General features: G+C 59.3%; 1 protein-coding gene across 1 annotated transcript; it reads right to left on the reverse strand.

Annotated features, from left to right (window-relative positions):
* Positions 1-1,679: 1,679 nt before the first annotated feature.
* On the reverse strand, positions 1,680-14,480 carry SNTA1 (syntrophin alpha 1). Its single transcript, XM_059480691.1, has 8 exons — positions 14,216-14,480; positions 11,835-12,020; positions 4,752-4,950; positions 4,461-4,668; positions 4,264-4,394; positions 3,046-3,242; positions 2,785-2,972; positions 1,680-2,543 (listed from the first exon to the last, which is right to left on the reverse strand). Exons 1-8 carry the CDS (start codon positions 14,478-14,480, stop codon positions 2,451-2,453), a joined length of 1,467 nt encoding a protein of 488 aa, XP_059336674.1. The 3' UTR covers positions 1,680-2,450.
* Between the last annotated feature and the right edge of the window lie 243 nt (positions 14,481-14,723).

Consider the following 14,723-nt stretch of genomic DNA (forward strand, 5'->3'; position numbering starts at 1 on the left):
AAGCCAAGAAAATAAATATCCAATTCCAAATGGAGCTATTTCCTCCCTGGCTCAGGCATGGAGCAGCAGCACTGGGAAAGTCAAAGCAGTTTGTGGTCCATAAGATTAATAGGAAATCTGCTCTGGATTGGGAACGATTCCCTCTTTTATTGCAATGAACCCCAAAGAGTAATGGCTGCAGGGCAAGAAGAGGAAGGTAAATTGCAGTAATAATGTGTTTCCTTGTGCTGACATGCTTTTGATCATAGAAAAATACACCATCTGTTTCTAAATTACTTGTTGTATTGATTTAACAGTTAGGAATGGGGGCGGAGGGGATCTCTTTTTTTTCTTTTGCAAATCCATTTTGTGAGGTCTCCTGGAAATCTGACAGTTATGTGCAATAAGAAGTAAGGGTTTGTTCATCATAAAAGATTCCTGCTGTCAGCCATGGGGCTGTGCTGGGAGGAATAGGACATCCCCTTCCTCTCCATCAGCCTGTCCTGCCAGGAGCTGTGCAGCTGAGTGCTGATGTACTCAATAGGAATTATTTGTTACACCAAATAAACTCTTACTGTGCTGCTTCCTCCCTGTGAGGGTGGGCAGGCCCTGGCACAGGGTGCCCAGAGCAGCTGTGGCTGCCCCTGGATCCCTGGCAGTGCCCAAGGCCAGGCTGGACAGGGCTGGGAGCAGCCTGGGACAGTGGGAGGTGTCCCTGCCCATGGAATGAGCTGCAAGTTCCTTTCCAACCCAAAGCTGTGGTTCTGCAGTTCCTCGCTGCCCAGATCACACACAGCTCACTGCCCTTGGTGCTCTCAATTTCTGTAAATTTCCTTCCTTTTTATAGAACTCCTCCCCCTGAAACCCAAAGGCTGCCACTGGTGCCACTGCCCTGGGGAACAGGTCAGCAATGGCAAAAGCACCAGTGTCACCCCAAAACCTCCCTCAGGGCTCCCCCCTTCACAGGGCAGCAGGGAAGGTACCTGACATCATTAAAAACCACAGAATCAGAGAAGCTCTGGGTTGGAAGGGAACTTAAATCCCAGTTCATCCCACCCCCTGCCTCATTCCACACCTCCCCCTATCCCAGGCTGCTCCAAGCTCCATCCAGCCTGGCCTTGAACCCTTCCAGGGATCCAGGGGCAGCCACAGATGCTCTGATATTATTTTGCTGCTAATCAGTTGTTGTTCCTCTGCCTGCAGCCTGAGTGTTTTAGTCCCTGGCCAATGGTTTTCCTGGGAGACTCCAGGTGCCCCCATGGACAGGACCAGTTTAAAAGGAGTAGGTTAGCCCAAAATTTGGCACTGCAGTGATGCAAAAAGCCTTTTCCTGTGGTCCCAGCAACTTTCCAAGCCTCTGCTGCTGCTCAGCCAGGCAGCTGCTCTCACTGGAAAAATATAAAAAACAAAACATAACTTTCTTGAGTTTCGAGGATCCTGTGAGCATCTCAAAGTGCAGGGAATCCAAACCCACCTGATATCACCAAAGCTAGTGCTGGCATCAGCATGTCCTTCTCTGCCACTCTCAGCACAGTGCTGGGCACCTTAAAGATGTTCTGTTCCCACCTGAACCCCTCACAGTGTCCCCAGCACCACCAGGCAAATCCCTTCCTTCCCCTGGTGGAAAACACCCCAAGGCTCAGCCCAGGCACCACCCACAAACTGATTTTCAACTTCTCCAAGTGAAACCAGAAGACAGATTTTGGCTCCTGCTGGTTGTGATCTGCAAAGTTTATTTAACCCCACAAAAAAGGCATTTCCATGCAGAATCTTTTGGTTCATAAAAGAAGTCATTGGGCAGCAGCCACCTGACATCCCTCCCCCCCAAACCGAGAAATAAAGTGACCCCAGAGTGCACAAAACCAAACGAACCGTCCAACTCCAACAGAGAAAAGTGGCTCCTATCATTCCATACAATATGGAAAAATTTGGCAAATACAGCTGATCTTGCAGTTCCTGTCCCTTAAGCACTTTAGAGCTGGTTTGGCCTCCAGCCCTTGGGGAAAAAAGACTCAGGGGTCCTTGTGCTGCAGGATCTGGGGATTCTCCCAGGGGTCCAACCCACGTGTGGAAGAGCTGCCACATCAGCATTTGCAAGTGGGCAATATAAATATAAAACATGGATACAAATGGGTTCTTTGTACAGAAAATATCATCTCTCAAGGCACTGGGGTGATGGCCACCTGTCCACTGGTGGGCTCCCAATGGCCTTCTCCAGCCACCAAGGCAGGAGGGGAGGAAGGCACCGGAGAAGTCCTGGTGCTGCCATCCAAGGGGGGTTTCACCCCACAGCTGCCCCCAAATGCCCCGAGAGGGGTTTTCCTGGCTGGATGGGGCTTTTCCTTGGTGGGGTGACTGATCCCATGGGGCTGCAGTCTCCTTGGGATGCCTTGGGGCTGGGTATGGCCAGGAGGGAGGTGCATAGATGGGCCAGGGGCCTGGGCTGCTCCGGCCGCTGCTGGGCTCCCTCGTCATGCCAGCAGCCCCAGCCGGGTCACCTTGGCCGACAGGAAGGAGTGGATGATGAAGACGATGGTCTTGGGGCAGGAGTGAAGGTCCAATTGCTGCAAAACAGGAAAGGAGGGATGTTTGTAATGGAGAGGGCTGTTCCTGCAGCAGCCAGCTTTCAGGCAGGTACCATCCAGAGCTCCCCAAACCCACCACAGCTTTACTGAGGCCCTGGAAGGGCTGTGCCCACCAGCTGGGGTGGGCAGGCCATGGGTCACCCCTGTGCCAGGCAGGATGGGTGCCATGAGCAGGGTGGGTGCTCTGTGGGTGGGGCTGCTGAAGGCAAAGCCAACTCACAATCTCTCCCTCAGGTCCACCAAAGTCCAGGTAGAGCATCTTGGTGCCATCATCCGAGGACATCTGCAGCTTCTCAAAGGGCTGCTGGAGCAGGATGGTCCTGCTGAGCCCGGGCTCGCTGGTGGAGATGGTGAAGCCCTTGTCGATGTGGACGGTCAGGGTGCAGTCCTGCCCCTTCCACGTGCACGCTGGGGACAAGGACGGGACAGGGGTGAGCCGGGGGTCCCGCCGCACCCCCCGGCCCCCCGGGCCCCCGCTGACCTGCCGAGACCTCCTGGGCCAGCTCTGCGGCGCCGTGGGTGCCGTCCACCAGCAGGCGCGTCCAGAGGGCGAGCTCCCGGGGGCTCTCCAGGCTGAAGAGATGGGTCTGCACGCCCAGGCGGCCGCCGGCGCGCAGCGCGAAGGAGCGCTCGGCTTCGTACAGCGCCGAGCCCTTGGCCGGCCCCGAGTGTACCAGCCTGCGGCACGGCCACCGCTCAGCACCGCATCCCGCAGCTCACCCCGCACCACGCCAGTGCTGGACCGCCCCAGCGCTCCACCCCTGCACCGCAACATCCCAGCGCCAACACAGCACCGCACCCTGCACTGCCCACACACCGAACATCCCAGCACTGCCCATCAGCCCCGCACCGCCTCAGCACCGCACCTCAGCACCGCTCCTCACACGGCTCAAGACCTGCTTCGCATCCCGCAGAGCCCCAGCAAAACATCCCACATGGTCCCGGCACAGCCCCAGCATTGCCCCGCACCCCGCACAGTCCCGGCACAGCCCCAGCATTGCCCCGCACCCCGCACAGTCCCGGCACAGCCCCAGCATTGCCCCGCATCCCGCACAGCCCCAGCATTGCCCCGTATCCCGCACGGCCCCAGCACAGCCCCAGCATTGCCCCGCATCCCGCACAGCCCCAGCACAGCCCCAGCATTGCCCCGCATCCCGCACAGCCCCAGCATTGCCCCGCATCCCGCACGGTCCCATCGCCTCACCCCGCTCCGCTCCGCGGCGGCCGCGCACCGGGGCCGCCAGGGGGCGCTGCAGTCCCGCGGATGAGGCTCCGCAGTTCCCGCTCTGGAGCCGCCCCCGGAGCCGCCCCCGCCCCAAAACCCCGCCCCGAGCCCACGCCCTACAACCTGAAACCCCGCCCCAACCCTGCCCCGCATCCCTCCCTCAAAACCCGCCCTGAAAACCCGCCCCATCCCCGCAACTGAGCACCACTGTGCCCGCTGCCCTGACACCACCCCGGACACTGTCACCACCACTGTGCCCACTGCCCTGGCACCACCCCTGGACACTGTCACCGCCACTGTTACCATTGCCCTTACACTGCCCCTGGACACTGTCACCAACCCTTGGATACTGTCACCACTTTGTGGGTCTGACACCAGCCCTGGGTTCTGCCCTGACTCCCAGCGCTGCCCCCAGGGACTGCCACCACCCTATCCTTGAGCAGAGCAGGAGGGCCCTGAGCTGGTGGCCCCTACCTGGTGGCGATGAGGGGGTAGCTGTGCGTGGGCTTGCCCAGCGCGTCCCGGCTCTGCGGCAGGCTCCCGTACAGCAGCAGCTCCTTCTCTGTGAGCACGGCCAGGAGGTTCCTGGTGCCGGCGCTGGGGAGCTGAAAAGGGACCGGGTCAGGGCCACCGCAGCATGGTGGCACGGGGTGGCGGGGGACGGGGGGTACCTGCTCGGTCAGCCAGCCCACGTGCTTGACGTCCCGTCCGGCCACCGTGCCGGCCCCCGCCAGCTGTGCCCGCAGCTCCTCCTTCACCCGCGGCAGCAGCGCGGCCGCGTTGGCCTGGATGGCACCGAGCCACGACTGCGCCGTGGCCTCATCCTTGGCCCGCAGGAAGAGGGCGACGCGCCCGTCGGCCGAGCACACCTCCAGGTACCTGCAGGGACACGGCCCCGGTGAGCCCCTGCCCGCCCCCGGCTCCCCGGGCACCGCGGTGGCACCGCCCGCCCCGGCACTGACCTGTGCTCCGGGTCGGTGGGGAGGCACTTGCGGGACACGTAGCACATCTTCAGAGGGACGCTCCGGCTCTCCCGGAGCTCCCGAGGGGGCAGCAGCGGGGATGATCGCTTCTGCTGGGCGGCAGGAGACGGGTCCCAGCTGACGGTCGCCCCCGCGGAGGAGTTCTTGAAGTAGGGCGAGATCTCCTTCATGTACTTCACTGGAAGAGAGGCAGCACCGCTGAGGACACGGCCCAGGCCAGGGCAGCCTCGTCCCACCCTGCTGAAACCCCCACAGTCTCTACATCAGAGCTGCTGACCCCTCCATTAGCACCCCAGAGCTGCCACCCATCCTGCTGCAGGTGGCACTGGTGGCCAAGGTCACACAGGGAGTGACACAGAATGCTTTGGGTTGGAAGGAACCTTAAAGATCATCACATTCCAACCCCCTTGTTCCATTTACTGGGAATTTCAAGCAGCATTAAAGGGACCTTCACGCTGGCACATTCATGTCAGAGCTTGTAGGGCTTAAGGAGAAGATGTGTGCAAATGTCAGTGGGGCTTTCCTGCATGGTGCAGGGGGATGGAGCATTGTGTGGCTCTAGGGAGGATGGAGGATTTGTACACCAGCCCCAGGAATGGTAAGGGTCCTGCTGGTAGGGACAATTCTGGGAGGTTGTGGCCTCAGTGATAAGAGCAATTGCTTTAGGAACAGAGGAACATTGCTTATCATAGAACCACAGAATAGACTGGGTTGGAAGGGGACTTAAAGCCCATCTCAATCCATCCACTTTCCACTGTCCCAGGGTGCTCCAAGCCCTGTCCCTGTCCTTGGGCACTGCCAGGGATCCAGGGGCAGCCACAGCTTCTCTGGGCACCCTGTGCCAGGGCCTGCTCACCCTCACATGACACCTGGAACCCTCACAGTACCTCAGCCCCACCATCCCAGCCTGGGGAGCTCTGCAAGAGGCATAAAAATGGCCTTTCCCCCCTTTTTCCTTGCCTTTAACCCAGATCAGTTCACAGATCCAGGCCTGAGCAGTTCCCTGGGGCAGCACACACAGCCAGGGGTGGGGAATGGGAAAGAGTCCCAGGCCGAAATTACACAGTCCAAACTGTGCTGGTACAGCCAGTCCCGCTGCCAGCTGAGGAACAGTGCTCAAATACCCTGGCTTGGCCCCAGCATAAGCCCTGGAGAGCAGAGCAAGCCCTGCCCCATGAGCCTCAAAGCAGGGACAAGAAACCAGTCCCCACTGAGCCTGGCTCCAGAGCCAGAGCCCTCAGAGCCACACTGGGATGGCAGCCAGCTCCAGAGGTTTGGGGAAAAGGGGAGATGAAAGGCACCACAAATTGATGGGGCCCCACAGCCACATCCTGAAAATGAGTTTGGCAATGCTGGCTGAAAAACTCCAGCTGAGCAGGTGGGATGCCAGTCCTGGTCCTGCCCCAGGGCAGTGAGGGACCAGCTACTGACTTCAGGGAAGGGTTTCCCTCTGGAGGCCCTTAGGAAAACACCAGGGAACAGACACGTGCCTGCAGCCACGTCCTCAGCCACCCTGGCTGCTTCCACACCAGGTCCAAGCCAGCAGAGTGGGTGGCAGGATGGGGACACGAGCTTGGCTTTGCGGCCAGCCCTTGTAGGTGGCTGGATGGGCACAGCTCCATCGCTGCAGCCAGGCCACAGCAGCCTGATGTGCTGCCAGGACATCCTTTTCCCACCAGGAAAGAGTCTGCATGCACCCACTCCCAAACTTCACCTGGCCACAGGATGGGTCATCTCCCACCCATCTTCCCCCGAGGTCACAGCCCCAAGGCTGCCGAGCTCCAGGAGTGTTTGAACAATGCTGTCAGGGATGCACAGGGTGAGATTGTAGGGATGTCTGGGTGATCCTGGTGGGTCCCTTCCAACTCTGCCCATTCTGTGCTCTCCCCTTTCATTCCTATCCCATGAGCTCCCTAAAACCCCTAAATCCCGACAGCCCGGCAGGAGCAGCGTGGAGCCCCGCGGGTGCTGTGCGGGTACAAACCGCTATAAATGGCCACGCTGCTGTGCCACGCGGGCCGGGTCACCCCGCGCTGGCCCCGGGGCCAAGGCGGCGGCGGGGGCCACCAGCCTCGTGCCCCGCGCCTCCCGTTACAAAAATAGCCACGTTCCCGCAGGCATCCGAGCCGCGCTGGGTCTCACCCGAGCCATTAATCTTGGCAGCGGGGACCTGCCATTATGGCGGTGCCTGGGAACTAATTGGAGTTCAGAAAGATGCCATTGAGCCGCTGAAACCCGAGCGGCGTCCCTGCGCCAGCCCCTGGCTCCCCGGGCACGCGGGGGACGTCACCGGCATTAGCGGGGCGGTGGCGGGGTCACGTCCCGAGGGAGCCGCCGAGGACAGCAGCAGTGCCCAGTGCGGGACAGGGCACGGAGAGTGAGGCAATAGGCAGGCTCTGATGTCTCGGCTACGTGGCTTTAAGGAGGCTTTCAGGCTGGGCGCAAAGCACGGGGAGTCCTGAGCCAGCAAGGGGAGCTGAGAGGTGCTGGAGACTGTGACAAGGCCAGGTCACCATCCCATGGGAGCTGCTGTCCCCTCCAGTGACCCCAGCACTGGCTTCACAGTGGGCTGACTTAAATTTCTGTCAGTCCCTTCACTGCAGTTGGTATTGAATGGATTAATTAATTACCTCCACCTCATTAAAGCAAACAACTCAGACCACAGCATGCTAGTGGTAACTGTAATTCTTGAACTGTTTCTTCTTTTTAATTACAACCTTGCAGTGCTGGGGCTTCTACCTGCTCCCTGACAGCCTGCACCCTCCAAAAACCACTGGGCAGCAATGCTGCCTGGCTGCTGTTGATTTAAAGTCACCTACAGCAGGCACACGGGCCTGGGTGGCTGCTGGGCTGATCCACGTGGCCTCTCCAGGGAGGGAGCCTGTCCCACTGATCCTCTCCAGAACAGAGGACAGGGGACAAACAGGACCTTTAAGTGCTCAGGGCTTTGCATCAATGTAAACTTTATTTCAGAGTTATAGGGAACAGCAAAAGTCTCTGGGTGTGCAGCCACCATCCCATGCCAGGACAGTGCCTATGGAGGGGCCCAGGTGGTGGCACAGGGGCTCCCAATCACTGGAGCACCCCATGTGTCCTGAACCCTGCAGTGAGCTGCACCAGGGACACGTTTAACCAGGTCTGCCTCTGTGTCCCAGCTGTTTTTTTTTTTCTCCCCAGCATGCCAGAAAGGAGCAGAACCATCAAAATTCCTTGGTTTCATTTCTTGGGTAGAAATTCTCCCTCTCCATCAGCCCATTCCTCACAAGGATGGAGAACAATCACAAACCAAGCACTCCTGGCACCCTGGATCCTGAGTCAGCACAACCTGTCCCACACATCCTCACTGCTCAGAGCCAAGCCTGACTCCACAGAGCTTCACTGAGGGGCCACAATGCTTCCTCCAGGCAGGAAAACAGACATGGACACCCAGAGCAGGGTCAGGAACACCCTCTCACTGCTTGGGTCACCAGCACACTCTGCTTCACCTGGAGATCACAGTGTGGATTCAAAGAAGAGGTTCCAGACACCATTTCTGGTCAGGAGTAGGATGGTGCTGCTGTTTCTCCTGCCAAAATCTTCCCAGCAGCATCTACACAGTTCAGCAAGGCCTTCACATCATGAAATGTTCCAGAGAGCTCCTGGAGACTGAGTGCTGGCCCTACAGAGATGCTAATCTCACCTCCAGCTGGTCCCTCTCTGCCTTAGGATTAATGAGCCAAAATTGGCATGTTCAACTGGGGGCTGAGCAAACACACACCCCAAACACACACCCTGAAACGACCTGCCAGCTCCAACCCAATGCTCTGATGTGCTTCCAGAAGGGCCAGCACAGTCCCCAGCACCCCACCCTGGGACCATGCCCCGTCCCTGGCTTCCAGCATGAACATGAGCAGCTCCTGTCCCAGCTGCCCCAACTCAAGTCCTTCTACCCCAGGGAGGAAGATGCCATGGGATGCTGCAGGGTGAGGCTGGTGCTGTCCCTGCTGCTCCAGGATCCCGTCCTAGCACTCAGTGCCACATTCCATGCCCCAGCCCTTTGCTAAACATTCCCCTGTGCTGCAGTGTCAGCAGGGAGATCATGGGACAGCCCTCCGTGTTTCCAGGGAGGAGAAACAAACCCAGCAAACTCCCCAGGGAAAGCAAAGCTTCAGAGCAGCGAGGTGTGGAGGTGGCACATGTGCCCCATCACCTCCTGGCATCATCCCCAGGGCAGATCCAAAGCCTTCCTTCCCACAGATATGGCAACCAGCACTCTGGAGAATCCCCAGCCCCACTCTCTCCCAGCACCCATTTTTCTGAATTTCAAACTTCCAAGCAATTACTTGGCTCAGCAAATCCTAAAAAGCAGAGCCAGCCCCAGGAGCACCCCTGTGGCAAATAAGTCATGGATGTGAGACCCCCACAGCTACCCCAACTCCTCCTCCCCACTGCTCCCAGTTCTTCCCCAATGACAATACAGCTCAGGGGCCTCACCAGGAAAGCCCCTCCTGACCCCAGAGCCCTTCCCAGGGCAGCTGGAAGGATGTTTATCAGCCCTCCCCCTGCCATGGAGAGTCTCTGGATTCCAAGCAATGAAAATAAGGAAAAAAAAACAAGGGAAAAATAAGGCAAGGGAGAGAGACTCTCCCTGAAATAACAATGTAATATAAATACAGTCCAACTCCTCCTGTAAATACCAAGAGAGTAGTTTGGCACATTCAATAAAAATCTTGGCAGGACACAGCGAGAGGTATCTGCATGTCCTCACGCCTGGGCAGCAATGACACCCAGGAGCCTGAGGCCAAGCTGAGCAGCCCAGGGTGAAATGTGGCACAGGGAGCCACTGCTGATGCTCACATTAAAACACATCAGCTCCCAGCTCTGTCACTCTGGGGAGCCTCAGCCCAGCCCACTGCCCTCTGAGGAGGTGCCAGCTCCCCCAGTTTTGTTACCTGCTGCAATGCCACCTGCAAACCACCCTAAAACCTCCAAACCCCAGGAACAACTTCAGCCAGGAGCAGCACGGAGTGAACAGACACTGGCTGTGCCAAACACTCTGGTTTAGCACTCAGAGCACCATAAGGAAAGCTGGAGTCACACCTGGCAGCATGTGGGGGGCAGAAAGTGTCTAAGTAATGTTAGGCTGCTCTTTTTTAAGCCCTGCCTTCTCCAAGCAGAGAACATCCCAGTTTAACACCCTTCATGCACTTTAGGCCACCCCCTGCCCTTCAGCCCTGCCACCTCTCCCTGGGGCAGGGGGTTTGGAAGCCACTCCTGGAGAGCCACAGGGGTGGCAGGTACAAGGCAGGGCCACCACCTCCACAGGGCAGTGACAGCCTGAGCACGGCACAGTGGCAGCCCCACCACCCCCATGGCAGAGCTGCACTGTGCCAGCAAACCCAAAAACAGGGAGGGGATGGAGATGTACCACGTTAATCAGTGATCAGATGAGCAGCAGAGATCCCCTCCCTGCTTTGGCTGGACCCAACAACATCAGATACAAACTCATCCCAGAGCTCCAGAGTGCTGCAGTGGGAGCCAGCACAGTCTCAGTCTCCTCCCAAGGCGACCTGCTGGGAGTTTGAATTAATTAAGAAGCCCAGCAGGTCATACTTGAGCTCAGCAAGCTGCAGCAAAGGCTCTGCCTGAAACTGCCTCCCAGGAGGGGGACCTGGATCCCAGGGGATGGAGGAGGAGGGGTCCAGAGAGAGAAATTCTTCTCTCCAGAAAGGGCAGCTCCTCTCCACCTCTGGCAGGAGCTCTGGCAGAAGGGAAACCCACACCAAAGGATCAAGAGAAAATAATGGAGGGAGGGTGGTCCAAGAGCAGCAGCTCCAGGCAGGAATTTCACAGACTCACAAAGAAAGAAGCTCTTGTATTTTTCTTTGGTCAGAAAAAAACAATAAAACCACCCCACCACCAACCCTATCTGCTCCCAGCAGCTGTGCAGAGCAGCACATTCCTCCAGCTGAACCATGGTCCTCAGGCTCCCAGGAGAGGAGGAACCCACAGCAGAAAGGGCTGAGCAAAGCTAAAAATGAAAATCTGGAGCTGAGACAATCTGGGGAAGGCACAGGAAAGCTGGAGCCATGGTGGTTACTGACAGCACAGCACACAGAACTGCTTTGCTCAGGGACAGCCCCGAGCACTGCCCCAAATCAAACCTCACTCTGGGACCTGGGAAGGGACTCTGGTGCCAGGACCCCCCTGTTGAACAGGGTGACCCCAGGGACTGGTTGGAAGTGAGGGGAGGGGAAGGCTCCTTTCCTGAGGGACAGATCTGGAATGCCCATCCCAGCCTGGCCAAGCTGGCAGAGGTGGGCAAACATGGGCAGATGTGAGGTGAAGGGTGGCCAGAGAAGAATGGGGTCTCTCCCTCAGGACTGCCATGCTCCCAACCCATCAACCCTCACCCAGTCCTCAAGTAGGGCTTGAGGGGCTCCTACAGTGTGCAGCCCCCTCAGGGCTGGGAGACAGCAGGGACCATCAGCCTGGTACTGAGAGGGAGCCCATTCCCAGGGACCAGCCTGCTCCAGGGTGGTGAAGGCTGCATCCCTGGGATGTCTGTGGCCTCAGCTCCCAGGGATCACCTCCATGGGCAGCATCCCCTGGATGGGTGGCTCCTGAGCAGGCCCTGCAAACCCCAAGGTGCTCAGCAGGAGTGGGCTCTCCCCACTGGCATAAACCTACACCAGCCAGGGATGTGGCTTTAAATTAAAACCACGAAAAAAGCAGAAAATGTTTTCTCTTGCCCCAGGAATTGCAGGCGTGGGGGTGATGCCGTGCAATGAAAGAATCCCAAATCCCAGAAACTTGTCCCACACCTCCCACTGCTGCCTGCCTGAGGTCCCACAGAGGGAGACAGAGCCTCTGGGCATGGAGCACTGGCACACACTCAGGAAGGAGACAGGGAGATCCCAGCAGTTACCTCCAGCTCTCCGGATGAGCAGACAAATTACTCTGCATATGTTGTTTTCCATTTGAAAGAGTATGCAAATGCAGCTGCAGATGATATGCCACCCCTGTGTCATCCCAGAACAGGAAGGAGAACCCTTCTGTCCCCATCACATCCTTGTCTCCTACCTTCCAGGATCACCTCCTTGCCCGTTTTCTTCAAGGCCTGCACGGCCTCGTCGTGGGTGGCCTCGGACAGGTCGGTGCCATTGACGGCGAGGATGGCGTCCCCCACGAACAGCGCCTCCGTCTGGTCAGCTGCCAGCCCCTTGAAGATCTTGGAGATCAAGATGGGCATTTTATTCTCTCGGCCACCTTGAAACACAAGAGACAGGGAGAGGTTGTGGCTGTAGGAGTGGGTGGGGAGGGGGATGCTCTGGTAGCAGATGGTACCAGCAAGGCTGAGCCTTTCTGCTGGCACTCAGTGCCAGGTCAGCCCACTGCCCACTCCCCCAGATACCCACAGGACACCTGTACCAACCATAGCACAGCCAAAGTACCAGGAGGCTGTACAGCTGATGAAGTGATTGCTCCAAAACCACTCAGATTGGTCACAGATTATTCACAGAGAGAACACATAACCTGGCCATCTCCCCATCAGTTTTGGCAGGGAAGTGTATCGTTATTTGCATTATTAATCATGTGTGCTGAGCAACTATCCTGGCTCCCAGGACTTCATGATCTCAACACATAAGACAGCTGAATGTTTTTGGAGAGGCCAAAGAGGCAGGGAGAGGTGAACCAATCTGCCTGCATGTTCCTGTCCACACAGCAGCCCTGTTTACCGGCTGCTCCCCGCTGTCCTGACTAAAAGAATGCTATTCAAACTGCCGGCGGCTTCAGGAGATCAATTTGCACATCGACTCTTGAACCCGCAGGGAGATCCGAGCTGCCTCCGTGCCAGGGCTCAGGGATGCAGCAGCCACTGCCCGCGGCAGCCGGGGATCAGCAGTGCCCGCTGTGCCCCGGGACAGCCTGTCCCGAGGAGTCTCCAAGAGATAATCCTCATCCCAGAGGGAGATGCTGAGCGCAGCCCGCTGTCACTGCCCGCCCCGGGCTGCTCCCAGCCGGTGCCACAGGCATTTCCTCGCTCAGCCGCTGCCAAGCCAGCGAGGGCTCCGGTTATCAGCTGTCAGAGGCCCCGGCGGGGGCTGCTCCGTGCGGCTCCTCGCCCGGCTGCCAGTGCCGAGAGCCCTGCCAGAGCTAAAAACCTCCGCCAGCCCGGCTCCCGCTTGGCTCCCCGCTGTCCTGCCAGCCCCAAGCCACGTCCTGTGACAGGACACTCATCCCCCGAGTGAAACACGGCTGGCCCATGAACAGTGACATGAGGAGTGATGCCCTGCCCTACCAAGGCTGCCCCACCCTCCACAGCACCTTCCACTGCCCAGTTTTGATGGCAACTACTTCTTTTCCACGTACGTCACTGGAAAAGTAAAGTTTTAACTGAACCAAGGGAAGTTTCTCCTTTCCTGGGAGAGCCACAGAGCAAGCAATAACTTGGCAGCCAAGGGGCGGTTACGAAAGGGGGTTTGTGCTTCCCAAAAAAAGGGCTGGCACGCTGGGGCACCCTGCAGACACGGCCAGCAGTGTCGATCCAGTTCCAGCACCCGCTCATTCACATTGCAAAATCTCCCCGCTTCCAGAGGGAGCCGGAGGCTGCGTCCGTGTCCGCTCTGAGCTGGAAGGAGAAGCCACGTCAGGAGGCGAGAGCTGCCCTGTCAGTGCCCCCGGGGCGGCCGAGCCGCTGCCTCTCACAGCCACGCTCCGTGACAGCCCTGTCCCTGTGTCCCCGCTGCCCTTTTCATCCTGCTTTCACAGCTCCCAACACGCTCGGAGCCGCGTGAAAATCAAAGGCAGGCAGAAAGGCAGGAACGCCATCACTGCCCTAAGAAGTTTCCAGCCTGAAGTTCAGACGAGTCACTAAAGGAGCAGGACAGCTCGGGAGGGAAAACAGACATTGAACAGGGAGGCTTCCCGGGAGCACATATCTCCAAACCCGAGCGCGCTGCTTTAACACCGCACCCAGCGCCGGCAGATCTCCGGGGGCTTTACATCGCTCCCTTCGTTCTGCTGACAGTTTTAAAGGGGCACTTCCCAACTAAGGAACACGGTGGGACAAGGACACGCCGGCCCAAAGGGCAACTTTGGTGTAACCGGGTGCCCCGTGAGACAGCACCCTACCCGTGGGTGCGGGGGACAGGGGTGGCCCCTCCGGCTCACTAACCCTGGGGTCCCTCAGCCCGGCCGGGGCACGGCGGGCAGGCACTGGCCGGTCACTCCGGACACCAAACCATCGCTCTTTCCCTAGGCTGGCAATGGTTCGGGTCCCGTCACTGCCACGTATCCCCCTCCCAGTGCCGAGCTGGGGCTGGGGGCTGTGAGGATCCCGACCCCAGCCCCGCTACCTGCGGGGTCCGCTCCGAGCGAGCCGCGGGACGGCAGCAGCAACAGGTCCCGGTGCCGATGCCCGTCTCCCCCCGCCTCCCCGGGACCCCTGGGCCCGGCCTCACCTTTGATGCTGATGCCGAGTCCCCCCACGTCCTGCTTGACGACGCGCACGGTGCGCCTGATGTTGGCGAGCGCCTCGGGCGCGGAGGAGCCCGGCTCGCCGCCGTTCAGCTGCGCCGCCGGGGCCTCGGGGCCGGGCCCGGGGCCGTCCGCAGGGCTGACCCCCAGCACGTCCTCGGCCAGGGTGAGCAGGACGCGGAGCCATTGCCCGCTGGGGCCGCGCAGCTCCAACAGCCCGGTGCGCGGGGCGCGCCTGCCCGCCGCCATCTTCGCGCGCTCCGCGTCCCACACCGCCCCGCGCCGCCCCTCAGCGCCCCGCGCACCGCCCGTCTCACACCGCCCCTCACTGCACCGCCCGTCCCACACCGCCCCTCACCGCCCGTCCCACACCGCCTCTCACTGCACCGCCCGTCCCACACCGCCCCTCACCGCACCGCCCGTCCCCGTCCTACACCACCCCGCACCGCCCCTCAGCGCCCCTCACTGCACCGCCCGTCCCACACCGCCCCT

This window comes from Ammospiza nelsoni, chromosome 12, assembly GCF_027579445.1.
Source record: "Ammospiza nelsoni isolate bAmmNel1 chromosome 12, bAmmNel1.pri, whole genome shotgun sequence".
Classification (NCBI taxonomy): domain Eukaryota; kingdom Metazoa; phylum Chordata; class Aves; order Passeriformes; family Passerellidae; genus Ammospiza; species Ammospiza nelsoni.